The sequence below is a fragment of the Mus caroli genome, unplaced genomic scaffold (genome assembly GCF_978045245.1).
Source record: "Mus caroli unplaced genomic scaffold, Mus_caroli_1 scaffold_4, whole genome shotgun sequence".
Lineage (NCBI taxonomy): Eukaryota > Metazoa > Chordata > Mammalia > Rodentia > Muridae > Mus > Mus caroli.
In genome coordinates, this window is record NW_028227259.1 from 817055 (window position 1) to 841081 (window position 24027).

The 24027-nt window shown below is 40.2% G+C and overlaps 1 protein-coding gene across 4 annotated transcripts in view; it reads right to left on the bottom strand.

The window, feature by feature from the left end:
* Ankib1 (ankyrin repeat and IBR domain containing 1) overlaps positions 1 to 24027 on the bottom strand; it is a 102366-nt gene continuing 78339 nt past the window's right edge. For 3 of the 4 annotated variants that reach the window (XM_021162019.3, XM_085836401.1, XM_029477841.2), the window contains exons 11-20: positions 18282 to 18412; positions 16098 to 16232; positions 14722 to 14808; positions 14451 to 14517; positions 12814 to 12959; positions 11727 to 11905; positions 10308 to 10359; positions 4749 to 4863; positions 3789 to 3922; positions 1 to 3479 (exon numbers count right to left, since the gene is read on the bottom strand). In XM_021162019.3, the coding sequence (XP_021017678.1) occupies positions 2739 to 3479; positions 3789 to 3922; positions 4749 to 4863; positions 10308 to 10359; positions 11727 to 11905; positions 12814 to 12959; positions 14451 to 14517; positions 14722 to 14808; positions 16098 to 16232; positions 18282 to 18412 (1787 nt within the window). In that variant the 3' untranslated portion in view covers positions 1 to 2738. The remainder of the gene's footprint in view (positions 3480 to 3788; positions 3923 to 4748; positions 4864 to 10307; positions 10360 to 11726; positions 11906 to 12813; positions 12960 to 14450; positions 14518 to 14721; positions 14809 to 16097; positions 16233 to 18281; positions 18413 to 24027) is intronic. The other variant, XM_021162020.3, reaches the window with a different exon arrangement.

The window sequence follows — 24027 nt, forward strand, 5'->3', positions numbered from 1 at the left end:
TGGTGTGAAGCACGACATTTTATTCATATGGCATACATTTCTTCCTCCCAATTTCACAAAACAGATCTTCAAGTTCTATCACTGTTTCTCTGCTGGATTCCAAGGAAATCATCACATTTTCCTCATAAACTGATAGAAATGAAAATGAGCACTAAATTCACAATTTTAATACACTTGTCATCAAATGACAGATTTATCAAATTTCATAATTTTAATACATTGTCATAGTGAAATCAAATTTACCTCTTGGGTATACAATTTTCAGCAAGTGGGCTATTGTAAAAATATGAGGCACTATTCAATTACATAATAGAACCAAATTAATACTGTCATATTGGAGGGTATTTAATATAAAGCAAGATTTGCTTTCTAATTAGTTTTAAATGAAGTTTATAATTTAATGAGACAAAAATGGAAATAGTTTAAGTAATAAATGTTTAATTAAAGAATTTTACATATTAACAGCATTCATTTGACCAAACATCTACAGGTCTGTAGAATCCTACTGTATATAAAGTGGGAATGTATCAAGTATAGACTATGAAAGTGCAAATAACAAGTCAAGGTTAGATTAATTTTTTTTTTACATTATAAAATTAACTTGTTTACAAAATAGGCTTTGCCAAACTTTATTATTGAATTGGAAAGTCAATGACTGTGTTAGTTTTAAAATATTTACCAAGGAAATACAAACTGGATAACCATAGTTTTTCCCACGCAGGAACCCAGCACATCATAACTGGCACTGCACAAGGTAAGGGAACAGGAAGTCCAGCACTCACGGATCTCCACAGGCACCCCTTCTCTCCATACACCCCCTCCACAGGCACCCCTCCTATCCACTGGATGTGCAAGATGCCTCTAGGGATGCAAGTGCTTTCTACTGGAAAAGTTACAGCTTGCTCTAGAAATGTTATGTTGTTCCTATTTTTAATCCAAATAAAAAATCCTTTAATGGACTATTTCAGTTTAATATACAGTAATACACTGTTGACAAAGTTAACATTTCCCCCCACTAACTTTAATAGGGATTCATACCAATGTTGTGGTAACTGGAAGAAAAAAAAAACCATTAGGACTCTTGATATCTATGAACAATTACCAATTAAATACTCAAGTACAATGTCTTCTTGGCCATATGAAATCAAAGTACATGAATATTTCAAAAGCAAAATTTGAAAAAGAGGTAATGACAAATGATAATCGTGGATATCAATAATAAGGACAATCGTTCACTTGGCCTAGGACCTCCCTGTACACAGTAGAGAGATTTTGGTTTCTGGTGACAATGTGGCAAAGCACTCCAGGAGTGCCCCTTGTATCTATGTTGCTTATGTTATGCTAGCTTCAGTAATGTAAGTACAAGAGTCATTGCAACAGTTTACTCTAGTTTAATTACACACTGGACCATTGCATCGTAATTACAACTAAGACCAGGATTTCTTCACAGCAGGACACTGATAACTAGGAGGTTGAGTTTTCAATACTAAACAGTGATCAAACAGCAAATGAGTATTGCGCAAGAGAACAAACACAGCAGCATTTGCTATCTAGGCAAACCAATTGAACACTTAGTTGTCATAGTTACTGTAAAGGCAAGGCCATGGGTGGTTTCATGGAGGTCTTTGCAATTCATAGCATAGTTACTTCAGAAAAGACATTGAGATTGGAATTACTGACTTACTTAACTGGCATCTATCCATTTAGGTTAGGCAAAGGCACGGTAACATGTTGCGTAGGATGTTGTATTGAATTTGCTAATAACTGTGGGATTTACTGTAACTCATGAAAACTCCAGTTTTTCTATGTTATAAAACACCATTAAAAGTAATTGCACCCGTTAGTAATTAGAATGCACTGTAAAACTGTGAAAACAAAGAACTATGATTGCACTTCCAATAAAGTGTCTCTTAAATACAGCACCGCTGTTGCTAATCAACTGTATTTTAATATTAAAATAAACTGTTTTAACAGCAGCATTAGCTTTAGTTTACTTAAGCTACAGGCTACATTTATTTAAATGCAGTCTCCATGGCAACAAAAGCCCATTAATTTCTGGACAGTCACTGCTACCGAGTGGCACCGTTGACTCCCGAGCCCGCTGACAGCTGCCCTGCAGCACACCTCCCTGCCTGTCCGTCAGCGCACGAGTCAGAGTTTGGCACAATTGGACTGTGAAGAGACATGAGAAGGAATCTTTGATGATGTGAAAGGAAACCGCTCACTGTGGTAGACGCAGCACGGACGCCTCAGCTCAAACTGCTTGGACAACAGGAGGGAAGGAGGCCCCTGGAGAGGAGAGGACACTGAGGACACGAGAGCAGAACTGTCTGGCCCAACTTCTACAATGAAGAAAACTCTTCACTTCTATAAAAAAGAGGAAGCTATCTAAGGATTAAAGAGTAAGCTTTTGATTTAAAAGGTCAACTTAAGTACTGCCGACTCCAGGCTAGACAGAGCGCTGTGTTCGCTCAGAATGTGGATGGCAACCCATTTATTCCATTGTGTTTTCTCCTGCTCCTTTTTGTCACTAAAAAGGGGGATAGACACAAAAGAAATTCCCTGTAAGGTTAAAGTCGGCACTGCAGTTATCATGTGAAGGGAACTCCATTGCATTCAATCCTAACATCAGTGGTTCATAACCGAGTTCAAATTAAGTGCATTCGAGTTTCTCTAAAGCATATGCCACCTCCCAGACCCCTGTACTGTGATTCACCCAGAGAGCAAATGTATGCAGTTCATACTGAATGTACTTGCTCGAGCCAGTCGCTTGAGGTCTGAGGGGTTTGACTGGCAGCATCTGGCCTGTCCCCCGTGCCCACTGCCTCGTTACTACTGTCACCAGCTTGAGACAACGCTTCCCTGGCCAGAATATTCTCTTCCAGAGGATTTTCTTCCATCTGGGCTCTTTCACCCTCATGAACACCAGTATCTTTGGACACTGAGTCTTCTGGTGGCACCAGTTCCATGTCCCTCACACCTTCAGACCCATCTCTTATACAAGGAAGCTGAGGCTCAGCACTAATTTCTGTGGTTGCTGCTGGAGGAATCAGGGCAATACTCTGCGGGTTCATGTCATGAAACCAAGCCATAATATTGCCAAGAAGATTGTCATTGGCACTGGGGTCCTGGCCAGCTGAGTCAAGGTCACTGGAAGAGGGACAGAAATCACTTCTTGTCTCACTGAGAGGGCGTGAACTCAAAGTGTCAGTTGAAAATGGGTCACTGTCTGCTCCTAGTCTCATGAGACTGTCACCAAGCTCCAGCAGCTCCGAGCTGCTCAGCGCAGCCCGAGGACTCTCAGTGCTGCGGGGCACAGAGTCCAGTCGGGAAGGTAAAGATGTGCCTATGGCTCCTAGGGATGCCTCGTTACTAAGGAAGTCTCTAGTTTCCTCATCCATGTCCAGCCCAGACTCTTGCAGTGACAACTGGATGGCAAGCAGTATGTTGGGATCATCTTCATCCAAGGAACTCAGAGCCTGAGGTGAGAGAAAATCACACCACTTTAAAATGTGACTAAAGGAGAAATTATTTAACCCAATCACATTTACCCATCTTTTTAAAATCAGATAATAACACCACTTCTAATTTTACAAGTTATTTTATATATTTAAATCTTACAATTTTCTCCTTACCTTATAAATCTGAAGTACAAGAACCCCTTTGTACCCTATTGACCACTGAAACAAAACTTCTACCACAGAAAGAAGAAAAAGGAAACCAGCAAAAGAAACCACTAGACAGAGAAGCGAAGGCATGGCATGGTGCCCAGCCGCCAGCGAGACTACCTGAAGAGAGTCCTGGTTTGCAGAGCGACTGGCAGGGCTGTAGTCCCGCAGGGAAGAGCTGTGCAGCACACTCATCGATGCAGAGCTGACCACAGATGCACCAGGCCTGCGGCCGCTGCCCCCCTCTGGGAGATCTGTTAAAAACAATTGGCACCACAGACAATTGAGTTGTTGTCTCCACACATCTATACACTGGTAGGCTTTCTCAGCTCCCAGGAAAGCTCATCTTCATACCCACACCCACTGCATCTCCTGCATTTGTCCCCAGGACTGTGTGATGGGAGCAGTAACAGATATCCAGTGTGATCATCTCAGTAATTCAGGATCTACTGCCCACACCCTTTTCCCAAGTCACAATGAATTTCAGTGTTTGTGTCTTCAGATTTCATAAATTTAAAGAGTTCTGGAACTATAATAGCCTCAAGAACCAATCTACAGGCCAACTGATCCTGATATTACAGTCTAGGCGTGTTTAATGAAACATTTAACAGTTACAAGTCAAATAATTAAAATAGTTCTGTTTTTAAGACTGGTTCTGGGAAAGCTGAGGCCCCAATCACCTGTGCACAAGAATCTTTTACTTATTGCATTTTAATCTGGTAGGATGCCCCTTACCTGGTTTTTAAATGCAGAGAAAATGTTCCAAGCATGCCATAATGGTTTTAAGAGCTTCCACTTTCTGAGCATTCACAGTGCTTTATGTCATTACCTACTTTGATACTGACTTTAAAATAAGCGAACTGAAGATAAAGACGGTTTGTGCCTTGATTACGTTATGTAGCAGGACACTCTGGCTTTAGTCATTAACTTCCTGGTTTTCTTTATCCTTAGACAATAGAGGCATCTCTACATCTATGCTGAACCCAAACTGCAAACTCACAAACACTGACAACTACTAGTTTTAAAAATAAACTCAAGAGATTAAGAGACAAAATGGCATCCACTGTCCCGGGAGCTCACCGAAAGTGCTTTCGCTTGGTTCATCCAGGTCTGTAGGGTTACTGAGCAGGCTATGCACATCTCCTCGACGGCGCTGCTGTCTGTGTCTCCTCCGATACTGAAATTCAGCATATTCCTGCATAAACCAAAGGTTATAAAATACAGGAGAGCATGCAAATTGTAAAAATGCAACTAAAACTAAAACACACTTTCTTTAGGAGAAAAAAAAAGTGTGATTTTATATGCATAGTATAAAAGCACTTGCTTTAGAAAAGGAAACTTCAAATTTAGCCAAGCAAAGAAAATAAAGGAAGAAAGCAAAATCAAAATTTCTAGTGGTCACAGGTGCTTCTACTAGGGCTAACTGTAAGCTCCAGAACTAGACATAACTGCTATTTCCATGGTCTTGTTATGTAAAATTACATTGATACCACAACCATCCTCCTACAGGTGTTAGGCTAGGCTCTCTCGGGGGTGGGGGTGGGGTGGGGGGGTGTCTAGTTTTTAAAGAAGTACGGGTGGGGTGGAACAGGAAGGGGGAACAGAAGCAGAAACAATGGCAGAAAACCCAGATGACATCCACACTGATATGTACCTGCCAGAAAACTGAGCTGCCTTTGTGATGATGATATATCAACTCAAAAGTCAATTGCTGAAAGAGAAGCACACTACACACGGCTTTCAAATGCACTACTGAGTTTCCCTTCTCAGCCAGTGGCCAGCTGTACTGCAACTCAGGGAGTATTTACAACTTAGCATTTGGAAGGAGACAGACTAAAACAGGTCTGTGTATGTTTGATTTACATTTGTGGTGATCGTTTATGTTTGTTACTACCAAAGGCTATAATTTGAGAGTATCTGCTACAGATTTCAGTAACAGGAAGTGAGAGTCAAAGAGAAGCCAGGATGTATGGCAGCAGACTTTTGAGAATCATTGTTGAAACTCCCAGGGCTAAACATGAAGAGCCTCGGGCTTATGATGATCCCAGTTATTTATGGTGAAAGTACTAGAACTAAGAGAAGTCAGGTTATAAATTATAGAATTTCCACACTTTATTAATCTGGCCAAATCAATCTATCTTTATCAATCTAATCTTGCCTGTCTGTCTGTCCATCTGTCCAGCCGGCCGGCCATCCACCCATCCATCTATCCATCCTAACTTAACCTATCTGTGTGGCTGGAAATGGAACCCAGCCTAACCCTAACCCACCCTAATCCTAACCCTGCCCCTGCCCCTGCCCCTGGCCCTGCCCTTGCCCCTGATCCTAACCCTGCTCCTGCCCCTAACCCTGGCCCTGGGCAGACACACTCTGCCACTGAGCTCCAGCTCCAGCCCATTCCTAAATGTCTTTAGACTTCAGCATCCATCTGTGTTTAGATACAAGTCAGCGAGTGAAGTGCCCTGCTGGGTCACACAGGTCCCTTAACATCTCCCCTGAGCTGTGGCATCATTTCCTCTTTCCTGGAGACAGATGCTTGAGAATGCTTGTGTTATCACAGGATTAGTGCACACACCACATTTCTTAGACAGAGACAAAAGGGGGATCTACCTCACTGCAAGGCTCCTTTGTAAGGCGAACATGCTTAACTTCTACAAGACCCGAGCAGTGCAGTAATTCTGAGAACATAAGTTTCTATTGATTAACAGAATGCCAGGGCCAGGGCCAGGGCCAGGGCCAGGGCCAGGGCCAGGGCCAGGGCCAGGGGCAAAGTTCAGGGCCAGGGGCAGGATTAGGGTGGGTTGGGGTTAGGCTGGGTTCAATTTCCAGCCACACAGATAGGTTAAGTTAGGATGGATGGATGGGTGGATGGATGGATGGATGGATGGACGGACAGATGGACAGCATTTGCAATTTGAGAAAGGAAACTTGCTCTATTTCTAACTATTCCCACAGAAAACCCTGAGTGGCATTCTGACAGGGTGCAACACACTAACAATGTATTTTATCAAAAAATTGTCTGAAAACTGCCACGGACTCCTCAGATTTTCAAGTAAGCACGTGAAGGGACAGGATGCTTCAGATGGTGTGAGAACAATAAGGTCAAGAGAAGATGAAAAGGACAAGAGAAATCCTTTGAGGTCACATGGAATGCTAGGAGGTGCTTTGCTTCAAGATTTATTCTCTTTGCATTAGGCTCAGCCCTTTTAAAGCAACATAAACACTTGTTCATGCCTGCTACAGATTCTACCAATCAGTTTAAAGAGACAAATTGGCAACCTACAGATTAGGAAAAATATCTTCACTAACCCCACATCCGATAGAAGGCTAATATCCAAAATATATAAAGAACTCAAGAAGCTAACCTCCAAAATACCCGAAGCAAACCAATAAAAAAAAATGGAGGTATAGAGCTAAACAGAGAATTCACAAGAGAGGAATCTCGAATGGCCAAGAAGCACTTAAAGAAATGTTCAAAGTCCTAGTGATCAGGGAAATGCAAATCAAAACAACCCTGAGATTCCACCTTACACCAATCAGAATGGCTAAGATCAAAAACTCTGGTGACAGCAGATGCTGGCGAGGATGTGGAGAAAGAGGAACACTCCTCCATTGCTGGTGGGATTGCAAACTGGTACAACCACCCTGGAAATAAATCTGGAGGTATCTCAAAAAGCTAGAAATAGATCTACCTGAAGACCCAGCTATACCCAAAAGATGCTCCATCATACTACAGAGGCACAAGCTCCACTATGTTCATAGTGGCCTTGTCTGTGATAGCTAGAAGCTGGAAACAACCCAGATGTCCCACAATGGAAGAATGGATACAGAAAATGTGGCTCATTTACACAATGGAGTACTACTCAGCTATTAAGAAGGAGGACATCATGAGTTTTGTAGGCAAATGGATGGAACTAGAAAATATCATCCTGAGTGAGGTAACTCAGACCCAAAAGAACATGCATAGTTTGTACTCACTAATAAGTGAATATTAGCCAAAAAAGGTACAGAATACCCAAGATACAGTCTACAGAACTCAAGAAGGTTAACAAATCGAAGGGCCCAAGTGAAGATGCTTCAATCCCACTTGGGAGGGAGAAGAAAGTAATCGTGGGAAGCAGAGGGAAGGAGGGACCTGGGTGGGAAAAGGGACAGGGAGGGGAAGAGGGGAATATGATCAGGTATGGGGGTGGGGGCAGAGAGAAGCCTTGAGGGCCAGCAGAAAGAATGGAAATATGCAACCTGGGGGGTGTGGTGAGAGCTGGGAGGCGAGAGCCCTTCAGGACTTGAAGGGAGGGACCTTAGATGAAATGCCCAACAGTGGGGAGAGGGAACTTGTAGAGTCCATCTCCAGTAGAAAGGCAGAGCATCAAGTGGAGAGACGGTGTTGCCATCCCACAGTCAAAAGCTCTGATCCAGAATTGTTACTGTCTAAAAGAACAGCAGGGACAAAAATGGAGAAGAGACTGAGGGAAAGGAGGTTCAGTGACCAGCTCAACTGGGGATCCATCTCAAGGGGAGGTTTCAAGGCCTGTCATTATTACTAATGCTATGGTGTGCTCCCAGACAGGAGCCTAGAATGGCTGTCCTCCAAGAAACCCAACAAGCAGATGACTGAGACAGATGTAGATATTTACACCCAACCAATGGACTGAGTTGGGATCTCTGTGGTTGAATTAGGGGAAGGATGGAAGAAGCTGAGGAGGGCGGCCCCTTGGGAAGACTAGTAGTCTCAACTAAGAGATATCTCAGACACTGAGCCACCAACCAGGCAGCATACACTAGATGTTCTGAAGCCCCAGACACATGTACAGCAGAGAACTGCCTGGTCTGGGCTCAGTGAGAGAAGATGTGCCTAACCCTGGAGAGACTTGAGGCCCCAGGAAGTTGGGAGGCCTGGAGGGGTGGGGAGTTGGGACATCCTCTTGGAGACGGGGGGAGGAGGAATGGGATAAGGAATGGGATGAGGGCAGACTGGGAGGGGGATAATGATTAGACTGTAAAAAAATATTAAAGATACACACACACACACGAGTTATATTAGCTAGGAAGCTCAAAGATGTCAGGACTCTAAGTCAAAAACTGCAAGATGATACTTAAACAACTGTGATCAGAGAAAGGTTTTATTCTTTGCTAAATTGTGTTAACAATTTAGTGAATAAAGCTTATCTTTTAAGGTGGAAAATGTCCACATCCCCCAAACCGTAATGATATGATACCAAAATAACAATCTTAGGATCAGTAAATTAAAGAATAATTTGTTTTATAAAGAATTAATTTATGGGCTGGAGAGATGGCTCAGTGGTTAAGAGCACTGACTACTATTCCAGAGGTCCTGCGTTCAATTCCCAGCAACCACAACCATCTATAATGAATGGGATCTGATGCCCTATTCTGGTGTGTCTGAAGACAGCTACAGTGTACTCATATAAATAAAATTTATTTTAAAAAAGGAGACTGATTTATTTAAAAAGAATTTATAATAAATATACTATTATTTATTACATATTAAATATTTTTACAGCTTAAGTATTTTTAATTGACTTAAATTCTTAAAGCACAAACTCCTGTCACGATTGCTTGCATATACCTAAATTAAAAAAGCCTCCAGGTGATTGGCAGTATCCTCAGCAGCTGAGACGAGACAGCATCTAATTTAAACAAGCCACAGGCATTTCTGGATAGTAATTACTTTCATGGTTTTTCAGTTTCAAAAAACAAATGGGTAACAAAGATCAGCAAGAGCTTCACCATTTGTCGTCCTCTTTATAATAATTAAAGGATATCAAATGACATTTTATAAAACACAAAGCAAACAGAAATTAAAATAATTGTTAAAACTATTTTAAATTCAGATCCAACAGTGGCCATGGCAAATTAAATATGAGAGAAGAGCAGCGAGAGTGAGGGTGTTCCTAGGTGTCATCTCCCTCAGCACAGCCACTGCTCCTCAGTTTTCATAGTTTAAAATGGTTTATCAGCCAGCTGTGGTGGCACATATTCTGAGCACTCAGGCGGCAGGCAGACAGGTCTCTAGGTTAGAGGCCAGCCTTGTTTGCAGAGGGAGTTCCAGGACAGCCAGGGCTCTAGAGAAATCCTGTCTGAACCCTCATCCCTCCTGATGTGCCCCTCTCCCCCAAGAGAAAGGTTTATCAATATCAACTGGAACAGTCTGGTAAGTCTTAAGGGCAGCAGAAAGTAAGAAACATCTCCACACAGACATCACTCCTGTGAGGCTTTCCACCTTGGGAAACAATGACAAGAAATTCACCTCAGGTTGTGGCAGTAACGGCAACAAAGTCTTCACTTAGATTTTTAATGCGTTTAGACTAATAGAACATTACAACTACACATTTCTAGTAAATAGAATTTAAATCTCTATTAACAAACTAGAAGACATGTTCCAAAACTTCCTGCTGTGAATCTGACTAAGCTCTCTTTAGTAATTACTAGCAGTGAGCAGGGAATGCACTGTAAGAGATTGTTGCATGCAGGGTGTACAGAGGCAATGTTGCTACAAAGGGCAGAGCGAGCATCATTCACCTCAGAGGATTTACCACAGGTCAGGGTACAGGTGCAAGCAGGATTGCATGAAGAAAAACCAGGAAGATAACCCCCAAGCCCCAGAAACACAATTACCTCAGGTGAAGCAAATCCTAAATATTCCCAATCCCATGTTCCACCGGCAAAGCTACAAAGAAATTAGACATACTGTTTGATTCATTATCAGTACTGCAAGTATACAACCAGACCCTTACCCTTTGGATAGTCCCTTTAATGCTTATCTACTAGTAACATGCCATATTCATATTCATCCATTTTTTAAAATTTTACTTATTCACTTTCCATCTTGCTCACTGCCCTAGCTATAGCAGTCCTGGGCAGATCCCGCAAAGATGAACCACCATCCCACAAAGACTCTTACTCAACTATGTTCATAGCAGCTTTATGCGCAATAGCCAGAAACTTGAATGTGGACATCTACACAATGAAATACTCTTCAACTATTAAAAACGACACATCATGGATTTTGCAGGCAAATGAATAGAATTTGAGAATATCATCCTGAGTGGGATAACAATGACCCAAAAGGAAACACATGATATGAACTCACTTAGAAGTGGGTGTTAGCCATAAAGTACAGGATACCCACACTATACTCCACAGACCCAAAGATCCAACTATTAAAGTAATAATGACTTCCAGTATATTTTTGAATTCTAAGTTGCTTTATACTTGTAAAAAATGATGGAGAAAATAAAAATAACTGTGATGCATGAAAGTGTTCTGACTGCTTTTTTTTTTTCTTTTTATTGAGACAGGGTTTCTCTGTGTAGCCCTGGCTGTCCTGGAACTCACTTTGTAGACCAGGCTGGCCTGGAACTCAGAAATCCGCCTGCCTCTGCCTCCCGAGTGCTAGGATTAAAGGCGTGCGCCACCACCACCCGGCCTGACTGCTTTCATTTTAATTTCATAAGTATAAAAGATATTTACCAGATATATTTATGTAAAAACAAAGACACAATTAGTGTTATAAACATAAGAAAAATGCTTCAATTGATTGTGGTAGAAGCGGTAAAATTATAATGTATGAAAAAATAAGCAAGCCAATGATTCAGGGGATGAATTCAGATCGCTTAAGTAGCCTTACAAACAGCAGACTTCGCATTTCCTCATAATTTCATAATATCAAAATACAAATATGAACACAGCAAGTTGGCAAGTTACCAAATTCTATGTCCTAGAGGTGTTTATTGGTATCACTGCCAAGTCACTACATAATTAAACTTGAAATGACATATGTCAGAATTCTTTGGATTACGAATCCTGGTATGTGAAAGGCAACCTATTCTAATTTAGTCTGGAGAGTTACACAGTGACAGACAAATAATCATTCTGAAAGGAAAAATCATCAGAAAGGATTTAACACCTTTTATCAGCTATCCATATTGTAGGTGTAAGAAACTTCTGAGAAGATGAATGCTAGCTAAATAAAAAAAAAAAGTCCTGCCACTGGAGGCTCAAGCCAGTGAGGTTTCTGCAGTGCCCAAGTTTTACCTGCGCCTGGGAGCATCCGGTGAGTCTGCAGGAGCAACACCACGAGCGACAGATGCCAGGAACTCTTGCCTTTTCTGCTGCACGAGGCATGCTGCCCTGATGATCTTGTGCCGAGGTGTACGAAGATAAGGCCTATTGACTTTCTGGGCAAGGTCTTCAGTGACCATTTCCAGGTCTGTCTAAAGAAAGAAGGAGAAACAAGAGTTACAAGCTGAATGGGTTAGTATACAGATACAACGCATACTGGTTTCTCAGTCAAGTCAAATTCTTTTGAGGTCAGAAATTAAATTTTGAAATAATTTTCTACTTGCCATGCTTATTATTTTCTTTGTTTTTCAGGTTATGAAAAGATGGTAGCTTACGTCATCATAAAATGCAAGAAGACAACATTCCTCTGATGACACTGACAAGGAGGCAGTGGGTACAAATCACCCAGTAGTGGGTTAGTCACCACTTAGAAGGAATTTGTTATTGTATTCGTGGAAAACAAAACAAAACAGTAGGGTACACTCAGGTCACTGCACAAGCCAGTGCACAGCTGCGGTGATGCAGCCTGTGTATAAATGCTGAAGGACTCTAGGACAAGGCAAGACTACCATGACCTTGAAAGAAATGTAGAACATAAATCAGGAGAGGGCAGCTTAAAAGTGTAAAATGAGAATCAGCAGGGAGGGAATTGTCATGGCTTCCAACTAGGGAGTGATACTGTGAGGCTGGTGAGGCTAGTGACTGACTTAGGGCTTTTTGTTTTAAATATGTAACTTTCTGAATTATACTTTTGAAATAAAATGGAAAAGGTAAACTTTCTATTCAAATATACAATATAGTTTGTTTCATCTCTGAAGATAAAGCTGCCATTTTAATATAATAAGAAATAGGTCACATTTAACCAGTTTGAAATAAACTAATGCTATAGAAATGTTGCACAGCTCAAAAGTCATTTAAACTCATGCTGACAAATTTAAGCTCAAAGAAAATTTTAGTTCATTAAGGGTAATTTTTCTTTATTTAAAGCCATTTAAAAATAAAAACAAAACTGTTTTACTACTCATACTTAAAGTTAAAACAATTTAAAATGGCATCTTACTTGCATTAGTTCAAAAATTTCTTTCTTTGTGCTTTTGGGTTCTAAGAAAAATCCGTATGGATAAGAACACTTGAGGATGCGCCGAGTTTTTAGAAGAACACGCACTGCATCTTCGATGAAAGTGGTATCTGGACAGCCTCCTTCAGCTACAAAGACATTTGGGACAGTGTATGTGTTTGCAGATACATACTTTGACTAAACTAAAAATCTAGATACACACTCATACATGAAACAAGAACTTGTATAAAATGTCTCTGCTACGTAGCTTGCTTGAAAAGAAATCTAATTATAATTACTCCCCTGCAAAAGCAATACTGTAAAAAACAAACCAGATAGCAAATGCTGAGGAACAGCTGGTTAACTGATGCTAAAACCATCATGGAGAAAAAAAGAACGAAAGAAGAATAAGGAGGAAGAGAGAAGAAACTGTCTTAATAAGATAGCTCCAAGTCGCATAACACTTTATTTCTAAACTGCAAATAAAAAGACATTAAGCTGTAGATCCAAATTGAAGTACTGCTGAAAATCAAATTCATACCTTTATGAAGGTACTACATATGGCTGCACACACAGACATAGAGCACCTTAGTATAGCTGCATGTACTATGTCTCTAGTAGTCTCTGTAGTAGGCTATAAATGCAGAGGGATAGGACCACCCGTTGCCTTTCACTATCATACACGTTGAGACGTGTAAGCAGCAGATTGTTTTGCTTTTCAATTGTTACATCTCTTAATTTTCAGCTTTACTATGCTGCTTGGAACATCTAATATGAATAAAAGCAATAATTTGCACTTACTGAATATTTACTGTATGTCAGACACAGTTCTAAACATGGGGAACTACACATCTGAGAGTTTTCTTCTAGCCTCACTGTGGACGTCTCCTGAGTTTATATTAGTACAGCAGGGTCATATAACCCCTACAGTCTACAGAATAATAATTAATAGGAACACGTGGCCAGTAGTGGTGCCTCCACTCTAATTTATTTAACTTTTGTACTGTTTTATTAGAAAACTATTTTCATAAAAAAAGAGTATGAGAGCAAATTATTTTATGAACTGAGACAAACATAACAGATCACTTTTATGTTTGAAATGTGTTTTTAACATATAAATTATGAGCTCTTCAAAAATAAGCAAACCGAGATTATGTTCTGTGTAGTTGAGGTGGATATTGTGCCCAGTGATCATCAACACTCTGTCTGTATTTAGGAATTATTTCTTTAACCTCTAACCTCTAATTTGGAGCTCACAAATTAGGCCCTCCCATGGCTTTGCTTCTGGAGCTCAGTCCTCCCAAACTCTTCTCTGATGTCTGAAGCAGCTCTGGGCATGCCCTGCCCCTCTTGGAAGCTCTTTAGGGACCCATTCATTTTGCCAGGACTAGAGACCAGTAGGGGCACAGAGGAAGGAAAATGACAGTGTGGTTTGTCTGCTAACAGCAAAGGCTGCATTAGGAGAAGTTTCACAGATGCTAATCACATGCCAACATGTCCCCAGGGCTTGGGACAATGCCAGAAGCAGCTCACAGGGCTACTGTCCTTTTTAGGACACTACTGCCCTCTACCACTGAATTTACTTAGCAGATGTGTGAAAACACACACACACACACACACACACACACTTTAAAACTTACTTTCTTTGAGAGCTCTACTCAACTGCTCCATCTTTTCTTTGGCTGTTTTAAGAAGGCGTTGTTCTAACTAAAGGAACAGAAATAAATAATTTAAATAATCTTTATTTTATTTTTTTATTTTTTTGAGGTTGGGTCTCTCTGTGTAGTACTGGTTGTCCTGGAACTCACTCTGCAGTCCAGGCTGGCCTTGAACTCACAGAGATCCACCTGCACCCAGCCTCTTTATTCTTAACATAGTATTTTATCTCATTTGTAATGATTTGGGACATACCTGATAACTATGCTCATGGTTTTTATATCTTGTATAATAGTGCATAAATCTGTCAAGTTCCTGAAACCGTTTATGTTTCTTCTCAGCCTAGGAAACAAAAATACATAATGACTTTTATTAAAGCTACTCTTAAAATTGGTTTGAGAGGGATTAATGTTTCACTAATATTGGGTAGCAATGCATGCAGATATATTTATTATTTTGTTGCTAGAATATAATGACCAATACATTTTAAAGTTGTCTGTCTGTATTCTCTGTGATAAAATAATGAACTCCCGACTACATCTTCAATTTTGATTGCATGGCTTACAGCTACAGATAGATTTGTATCTCTTCAAAATTCACATTGAAGGACAAATCCAAAATGTGACTTGCATTTGGAGTCAGGGCCTATGAGGAGGTGATGGGTTAAGTGAGGCCATTATTATAGATCTATCTTCATGGAAATGGACACCATAGATCTCTTGTTCTATTTCCCAGCCATCATCACAGAGCCCAGAAAGTTGGGGCCTGTTGGCACTCCTAGAGGAGCATCCTCACCAAGGTAGAGTCAGGTGGAACTTTTTTGAGACTTCATAGCCACCACAATGGAGAGAGATGGAAGAGCTGGCTCAGTGATTAAGGTCATTGGCTGTTCTTCCAGAGGACTCGTGTTTGATTCTCAGGACACATATGGTGGTTCACAGCCACCTGTAACTACACCGTCAGGACCTCCCATGCCCTGACCACGGACACTATGTATATATTGATACACATGCAGGCAAACCACCCATGCATAAAATAAAAAATAAAAAAAACTTAAAAAAACGATCTAGGTTTAACAGACAAGCAAAGTACGACAACTGAGGGGGCTGGAGAGATGGCTCAGTGGTTAAGAGCACTGCCTGCTTTTCCAGAGGACCTGGGTTCAACTCCCAGCACCCACATGGCAGCTCACAACTACAGCTTAGAGTCTTAAGTGATCCAACACTGTCTCCTGATCTCTGAGCACCTGGCAGGCATACACATGTGCACGGACATATATTCAGGCAAAACAACCACACATGTAAAATTAATAAGCTAATTTAAAAAAAAAAAGAAACATTCTCTCCTTGGGCCTGACTGGGAAAAAAAAAAAAGACACAAGTATACCATAATATATTGTAATGCTGATATTATACTAAAAATGGTTTTAAATCTTTACAAAGGCAGGCTGGAATTGGATTTTTTCATATTTTCATCAAAAGAAAAAAAATAGCTCCCAATTTTTAGCTTTTTTTTTTTTTTTTTTTTTTTTTTGCTTAAAGGGCACTCTAAAGTATATTCAACTTCATCAAGATGAAGACATGTCAATCCCTCCCACAGTGGCCTGGAATACACAGTTAGGCAGGCGTTACCTCCACTGTCATCTCCTTGGATTGCTCCTCCACATGCTGGATGACTTCATAGCGAGTGCATCTGTAGTAACCTCCAGTGGAAGAACTATGTTTTTTCCATTCTTCTAGGCAGATCCAGCAAAAGTCATACTTGCACTTTAAAAGGAAACATATGCAGATATCTCCATATATTAACTAAAATTTTACTCATTAAGTAGACCATAATTAGAAGACAATTACACAATTACAAATGAAAGTTCATCTTTTTATACTTATGGGTTCAAAAAGATCTTCTAATTCTACACTCTTCTGGTATCTTCTTCTATCAATACTTCTGGTGCTGGTTCATTTATTTATTTTCAAACATTTAAATCTTGGGTTTATCTTCTCTAATATAAACTCAACTTTAGAGCTGTCTACTTATCACAACACCATGCACTGACCACTTCATGTTGCCCCACTGGTTATATATCTGGTTATACACTGACATCACCCCACATTAACTCCCATTGTATGCATCTATTTCCTAGGCTTGCTTTCTAGTCTGTTCACACTGTGTGTATTCACATGCCAGTACCATACACAGTGCTTCAAGTATTGAGCTTTCATGGCATATTATCTTGCAAGGCTACCTCCCCTGATAACTTTGTTTTTCAATGTTTTCCTAATTAAACTTGCTTTGATTTACCACATGATCATCTGAATTAAGTTTTCCTGGATGCAGAAAGACAACATTTCGAGGGGGAAATGAAAGAGTGTTCTTAAAAATAAATTAGTTTATTTTTAGATGAACAAACATGTCATTCTTTTAAAAACCAAACACATTGGATTTCAGACAATGCAAACTATCTATTATAATCCACACGGAACCATCAACAGCCCAGGCAGATTATGAAGTTGTTCACACTGGGCATGGATTCAGCTGTGTGCATGAGGGTTATCTATCATCTAGGTAAGTTTACTAAGTCCGAATAAGAAAACAACCGTTTAGTTTTATTTTCTTTCTCTTTCGAGACAGCCTCACTGTGTAACTCTAACTGGTCTAGAGCTTGCTATGTAGACCAGGCTGGTCTCATAGATGACCTGCCTCTGCCTCCCAAATGCTGGGATTAAAACCATGCACTACCATGGCTTTATAAACTACTCAGTTTGTATTTTTGATTTGATCAATTAAAAGAGTATACAAAATAAGATTCTTACATTTACAGATCTTGTAAATAAATGTTTGTTTTAAACCCCAGAGACTCTCAAGAAACATCTGATTAATGTGGTACCTTTGTATCATCAGTCTGATTAATTCATGAAAATATCCTTCCAGCAATCTGTATTTATCAAGTACTTACTACTGTGCTGCGAAGGACAGAAAAGTAATACTGGCGTCTACCCCAATAGTCAGCTATTGATCGTTGATGGTCAATGTATACTTCTGTGTACATTTAGGGAATCTACATCACATTTTCTAAGAACAAAACTAAACAGGAAATTGGAGATGAGACCATATTTAGAGAAAATCATTTTGTCCAGTTTTAGTTCAGTTTAATGAACTAAAATTGGGTAATTTTCTCAGAAACCAACAGTAGGCCTTTTCCTTCTGCCCCTCAGGGATCCTCTGCTGTCTCAAGAAGTCCATTTCTTTACATTAAATTTACTATAATATAAACTTGTAAGATAATTCTGTAACTTCCATTCTTTTGCAAGTTATAATTCAATGAGCACTGGCTCAAGGTGAAAAAAAAATCAAGTATTGTTAGAGTAATGTTAATATATTTTATTAGTCTTAAATATTTTAATTTCTTTCACTTTCTAAATAAGAAAAATTATATTGTCTTAATATTTTAAAACATTACTTAAAAACCTAGATGGTCTTTCTAATAAAGGAAAAAATGAGAGTATTAGTAGTTTCCAAACAAAACACTGAAATAGAGGCATGGATTAATATAGCATTGTTAATCTTATTCCAAGATTGTTAAAAATGTAAGTAGCTTCTTTTTCTACAATGAAATCAGGAGAACACAGACTTCCTTTCAACCCCTTGAAGGTTTCAGCTAGGTGGATCTCTTTTTGTATTGTAAGTTTTAAATGTCGTAAAGAACTGAGTTATTTATTTAGTGGATGGATTTATTAGCAGAATACCATCTTGTTTTGTAGTACAAACTCAATGAAGACTCTAATGACAAAGCATGGAAATGTGTGTCAGCCTCTTACCTTGGCACACTGCATGTGATTGCAGCCCTCGTTCTTCTGTATTGGAGACTTACAGTTCGCACAAGGCTTGGAGTTAGTTAACAGCCACAGACAATTGGCAGCGTCCTCATAGGCTTCACTGACTCCGACAACTTTGAGGTATTGAGCACAAACATAATAAATACATGGTTAAGCACTTAACTTCAGAGGGAGGGAACTAGGCTTTTCTTTGCAGGCTCTCTCCATGGTAATCATGTGTTTGTCTTTCCTGTTAGTATCTAAGGGAAGATTTTTAAAACTTCTTCATTTTCAATAGTATAGGAAGTTCTGTTCCAACATTCTTAAAAAAAGAGGCCCCTTGGTCTTGCAAACTTTAGTACAGGGGAACGTCAGGGCCAAGAAGTGGGAGTGGGTGGGAGGGTATGGGGGACTTTTGGGATAGCATTGGAAATGTAAATGAAGAAAATCCCTCATTAAAAAAAACTATTTGAAAAGAAATTTCTCTGTAAAGCTATACAAATAAAAATGGGAATGAACCAAAGGTTTTTTTTGTTTTTTTTTTTTTAAAAGAGTATGTGCTTTGTTTAAAGTAACTATTATAGTAAAGAAAGTTATAGAAGAGTGATTACCTTAGACCAGCAATTCTCAACGTGGGGGTTGATGGCCCTTTCACAGGGGTCCCCTAAGGCCACTGAAGAACACATATTTTAGATGGCCTTAGGAACTGAGACACTGCTCCGCATCTCCAGGCGGGTGTGCCATATGTAGGCATGCCCACACACCAGCGCCCAGAACTGTACTGAAGGGTTGCAGCATTAGGAAGGTTGAGAACCGCTGTGTTAGACTATAGTCTCTTTTTAGACTGTAATTTTATATTATGTATATGAATGTTTTGCCTGCATGTATGGATCTGCCTGGTGCCTGCAGATGTCAGAAAAGAGTGCTGGATCCCTTGGAACTAAAGTTGTAGATGTTTGTAAGCTACCTTGTAGGTCTGAGAACCAAATTCGGATCCTCTGCAAGAGCAACAGCTGCTCCTAACCACTGAGCTATTTCTCCAGCCCCTAAACTTTAATTTCTTAAAATAGGCTAATTGCAAACAAAATGATTAGGGATTCTTTATAGTGGAAAGCTTTAAACAACAATATTAAATTCAGAACCTGGCCCCGAGCCTCCTGAGGGCAACAATTACACAAGAGCACCACTTTTTCTCCTTCTGTTTTTAATCTGTAATTACTTCAGACAAGCCAACCCAAGGGGATATGCCTACAACTAAATTCATCTCTTAGATCTGTTTCTCTTTATTTACCTAACATGCTTGTAAGTCATCTCCAGAGTTCAGATCGGTCTGTGAGGAGGACTGGCTTCAGCATCCTCTGGCTAGCTTACTCAGAGTATGGCTGACTCCACACCTTCCTCTCTCACTTCCTCTCCATCCCCATTCTTGGTTGTCTTTCTGAGACAGCAGAAACAGAAAACCCACCCTTCTTTCCAGTTCCTTCTCCCTCCTACCCTCAGCAATACTACCTACACAGTAATCTTCTGAAAATCAAGTTGTTTTCTCTGCTTTCCCTTGACAAAGGGCTACAAGATAAAATCCAATTATTTCAGGAAGCAGTGTGAAGTCCTTCACGACCTGACCCATTCACTTGGTAAGCTTCGCTTAAGGATTAAGGATATGTGGCTCAGTGCTTGCCCTATACCAACTTTATAAATTTCTTCTTAAATTCAATTTACTCTGCTATAACTTGAGATCTGTAATTTTAAGCAAAGCCACAGTTTTAAAAGATTCTAGGCATTTCATTTTAACTGCCTCCTAGCAAATTTTGTTTTGTTTTTGTTTTTTGTTTTTTTTTTTTTTTTCAAGACAGGGTTTCTCTGTGTAGCCCTGGCTGTCCTGGAACTCACTTTGTAGACCAGGCTGGCCTCAAACTCAGAAATCCGCCTGCCTCTGCCTCCTGAGTGCTGGGATTAAAGGCCACCACGCCTGGCTGCCTCCTAGCAATTAAAAAGGTAAAATTAAAATGTTGTTTTCCCTGTTAGATCGGCAGGGATCTGCAGGTTTTGTTTTCTTTTCTATCTCTAACTGCACTAAGAAGCCTTACAAATGATGTTAGGAGTCATTTAAGAACCCTGTCCGTGGCCCATTCAAGTCAATGCTCTAACTGCATGCAGCTTCTGAAAGAAGCTACAGTAAGGTTTTAGCTGTACTGTTTGAAAGGGACATTTACCCAATCCACAGGTATGAGATGACAGAAGCAGGACAGCAGCTGGGGATGACTGGCCCTTAGGAAGTGGCTGTGTCTATGAAGCAGAGGGGCTGGGTACTAGGAGTAGCCTTTCCATGGAACCTAGCAGCTGAGAGGGACTGTTGTGCTACACTGACCTGAAAGAAACATATATATGCTTGTATCCACAACATCACAGCACCTGTTGTCAATTGCAAAATACTGGCTTTTAATTCTACACAGCAAAGAGAGGCAACAGCAGTAGTGAGGTGGTCAGGCCACGTCAGTTTCTACGTGAGAGAAAATGGTTGGCAGCAGAACTCACGTCATTTGGTGAGGACAGACATCTGAGAAGGAACTTAGTATGGCTACTGTGGCCAAGCTGTGGAGGCAATGCAGCAAAATCTAAACATATTTAAAACACCCAATTCTTGTTTAAAAGAAGGGGCCTTTCTTCTCTTTTCAACATCAACATTATTTTTAGTTTAGAGGCTCTAGCATATTCTTATGATCGTATTGTTCATTGTTGGAATAAATAGAGCACAAAGCCACTCAAACAAAGCCCCTGTGTGATGTACAACACAATACTTCGCTTCTACTCTTGGAGAAAGAGTGCTTCTAACTCTATTGCAGGGGGTTCTATGATGGCAATTATACCTAGGAGTTGACCAATTACTATTACAATAAAACTTCTGGGAAACTCCTTCAACTCTCAGTCCTCCCAACCCACTCTCTGGACACTTGTGATGCATGTCTGTCCAGAGAGCCTTCCTAGTGCCACTGACCTTCAAAGTCTTCCATTAACCTCCTCACTTGTATATGCATATTACATATGTATAATATATGTACAATATGTATAATATTACTTGATCTTGTTTTCTTAATAATTTGATGTGCTAGGCTCTTGTGTTAAGAAATATCAGCTTCATTTAATAGTGCCAGAATATATAACAATCTAAACCTATTTAGTAGAACCAAAATGTATACAGTGGGTATACACATATATACACTTGTATACAGACCAACACACACACACACACACACACACACACACACACTCGAAAGCTGCGTTTAAAGATTGGTTTTTAATAAAACCATTTGAATGCTATTCTACCACCAATCATTTAAGAATATATAAATTATCTGCAAATTGTATAAACTTACCATTTTATCACACAGTATAACTATATCTACTTCTTGCACTGGTTAAACACAAGAGAATCAATTTAGTGCTTTAAAACACTAATCAATTGGTTTTATGGAAACCTCTGAACTGATTTTTTAGTATATTTCTAACACTTTTTCTCATTAATTTGATTGTGTCACTTCTTTTGAATTTCACCATTTAAGGACTAGAAACCTGGACCTGAGAGAAAACAATTCATGAACTTATAAATGTGTGTGTGTTTAAAGAAACGCTTATGAGAGCTGAGTGTGGCGGTGCCTGAATCTCAGCTGAGGAGGCTGAGGCAGGACAAGCATCAGTGTCAAGTCAGTCTGGAGAAGTTAGGAAGAAATTGTCATAAAATGCTTATGTGATTTTATTATATTTTCTGGAATAAGATACAAAGAAAAGTCCTTGCAATACAAGGACATGTCAGCATTCAGCCACATTTGGTCATGCTTTCCTTCTTCCGAATCTCACTTTTACAAATCTGATGATGGGTAGGACTTTAGTGTTAGAGCTGCCTTGCTCCTGTCCACTTTAGCCTGGTGGATATCACACACAGACTCACACAAAGTGGCCTGCATCGTAAGCCCTGAATGTGACACAGTGTGGAGAGAAAACACCTTGGCTTTTCTTTCTCTTGGAAACTGGGATTCTCAGAGTAGCCGGGGCTTTGTTCCTTTCTGTTAGGGACTTCTAGGTGAACATTGCTTCTTCTATCCTGTTTCCTAACATTCTTCCCAATTTTCCATCTTTCTGGATCAAAATCTCATTCAGACAATTCAATGGTTATTTTAAAATTTGCAGTCTATATTTGGCCAACAGAAATATTATGCACCCCATTTGCTAATCTTACTCTTCTTTCTTCCTCTTACCACAGGATCCTTATCATGTGCAAAAGTACTCTTCCCAAGGCTCACCACTAACCTCTTCTCAGCCTTGGCTTTTACCCCTCCTTCCAGAATAGAAACTTATTGTGGGCCTGGAATAACTGACGCAGTTTTAATATGGTAAGGGGCAGAGCTGTCCTCCTCTGGAGGAAGGCAACTAATTTAGGAAGAAGAGGAAATTTACATGGCTCAGGGAACTCCTGAAAGTTACAAGATTCACAAAGCTCTGTCCCCAGGGTTATATCAGAAGTAACAGTTGCTGGGGAGAAAAGACTTTCCAACCAGCTGATCTGTGTCCAAGCTGTGAAGGAACCCCAGAAACACAGCTTTTAAGTCATGGCAAACTGGGGTAAACTTTCTTATGATACAGCTGCCTTTGAACCCTCCATGCTCCTATAAGCAACCCCAATAAAACCACTGTTTCACTAAGCTAGTTTGGGGTTTTTCCTTCCTTCTTTCCTTTCTTTCTTGTTTTCCTCATTTACATTTCAAATGCTATCCCCTTCCCTAGTTTCCTCTCCAAAAATCCCCTATACCCTCCCCTCTCCCTGCTCCCCAGCCCACCCACTCCCACTTCCTGGCCCTGGCATTCCCCTATACTGGGGCATAGAATCTTTGCAAGATCAAGGGCCTCTCCTCCCATTGATGGCTGACTAGGCCATCCTCTGCTACACATGCAACTAGAGACATGAGCTCTGGGGGTACTGGTTAGTTCATATTGTTGTTCCTCCTATTGCGCTGCAAACCCCTTCAGCTCCTTCTGTACTTTCTCTAGCTCCTTCATTGGGGGCCCTGTGTTCTATCCAATAGATGATTGTGAGCATCCACTTCTGTATTTGCCAGGCACTGGCATAGCCTCACAAGAGACAGCTATATCAGGGTCCTTTCAGCAAAATCTTGTTGGTATATGAAACAGTGTCTGGGTTTGGTGGTTGTTTATGGGATGGATCCTGGGTGGGTCAGTCTCTGGATGGTCCTTCCTTCAGTCTCAGCACTGAACTTTGTCTCTGTAACTCCTTCCATGGATATTTTGTTTCACTTTCTAAGAAGGAACGAAGTATCCACACTTTGGTATTCCTTCTTCTTGAGATTCATGAGTTTTGCAAATTGTATCTTGGGTATTCTAAGTTTCTGGGCTAATATCCACTTGCCAGCGAGTGCATATCATATGTGTTCTTTTGTAATTGTGTTACCTCACTCAGGATCTTTAGTCTGTCATACACACCCCTTCTGGGCTGAATAGAGATCTGGTCACATACATGATACAACATGTAATACTAATTACAAATCTCCCAATAGTAACTCTAACCAAGAAAATAGAAGAAAGTGAAGATATCACCAGATGGAAACTTTCCCATGCTCATGTGGCAATAGGATTAACATAGTAAAAATGGCCATTGTACCAAAAGCAATCTGCATACTCAAGGCAACCCCCAATCAAAGTTCCATCATAATTCTTCACAGATCTTGTGAGGACAATT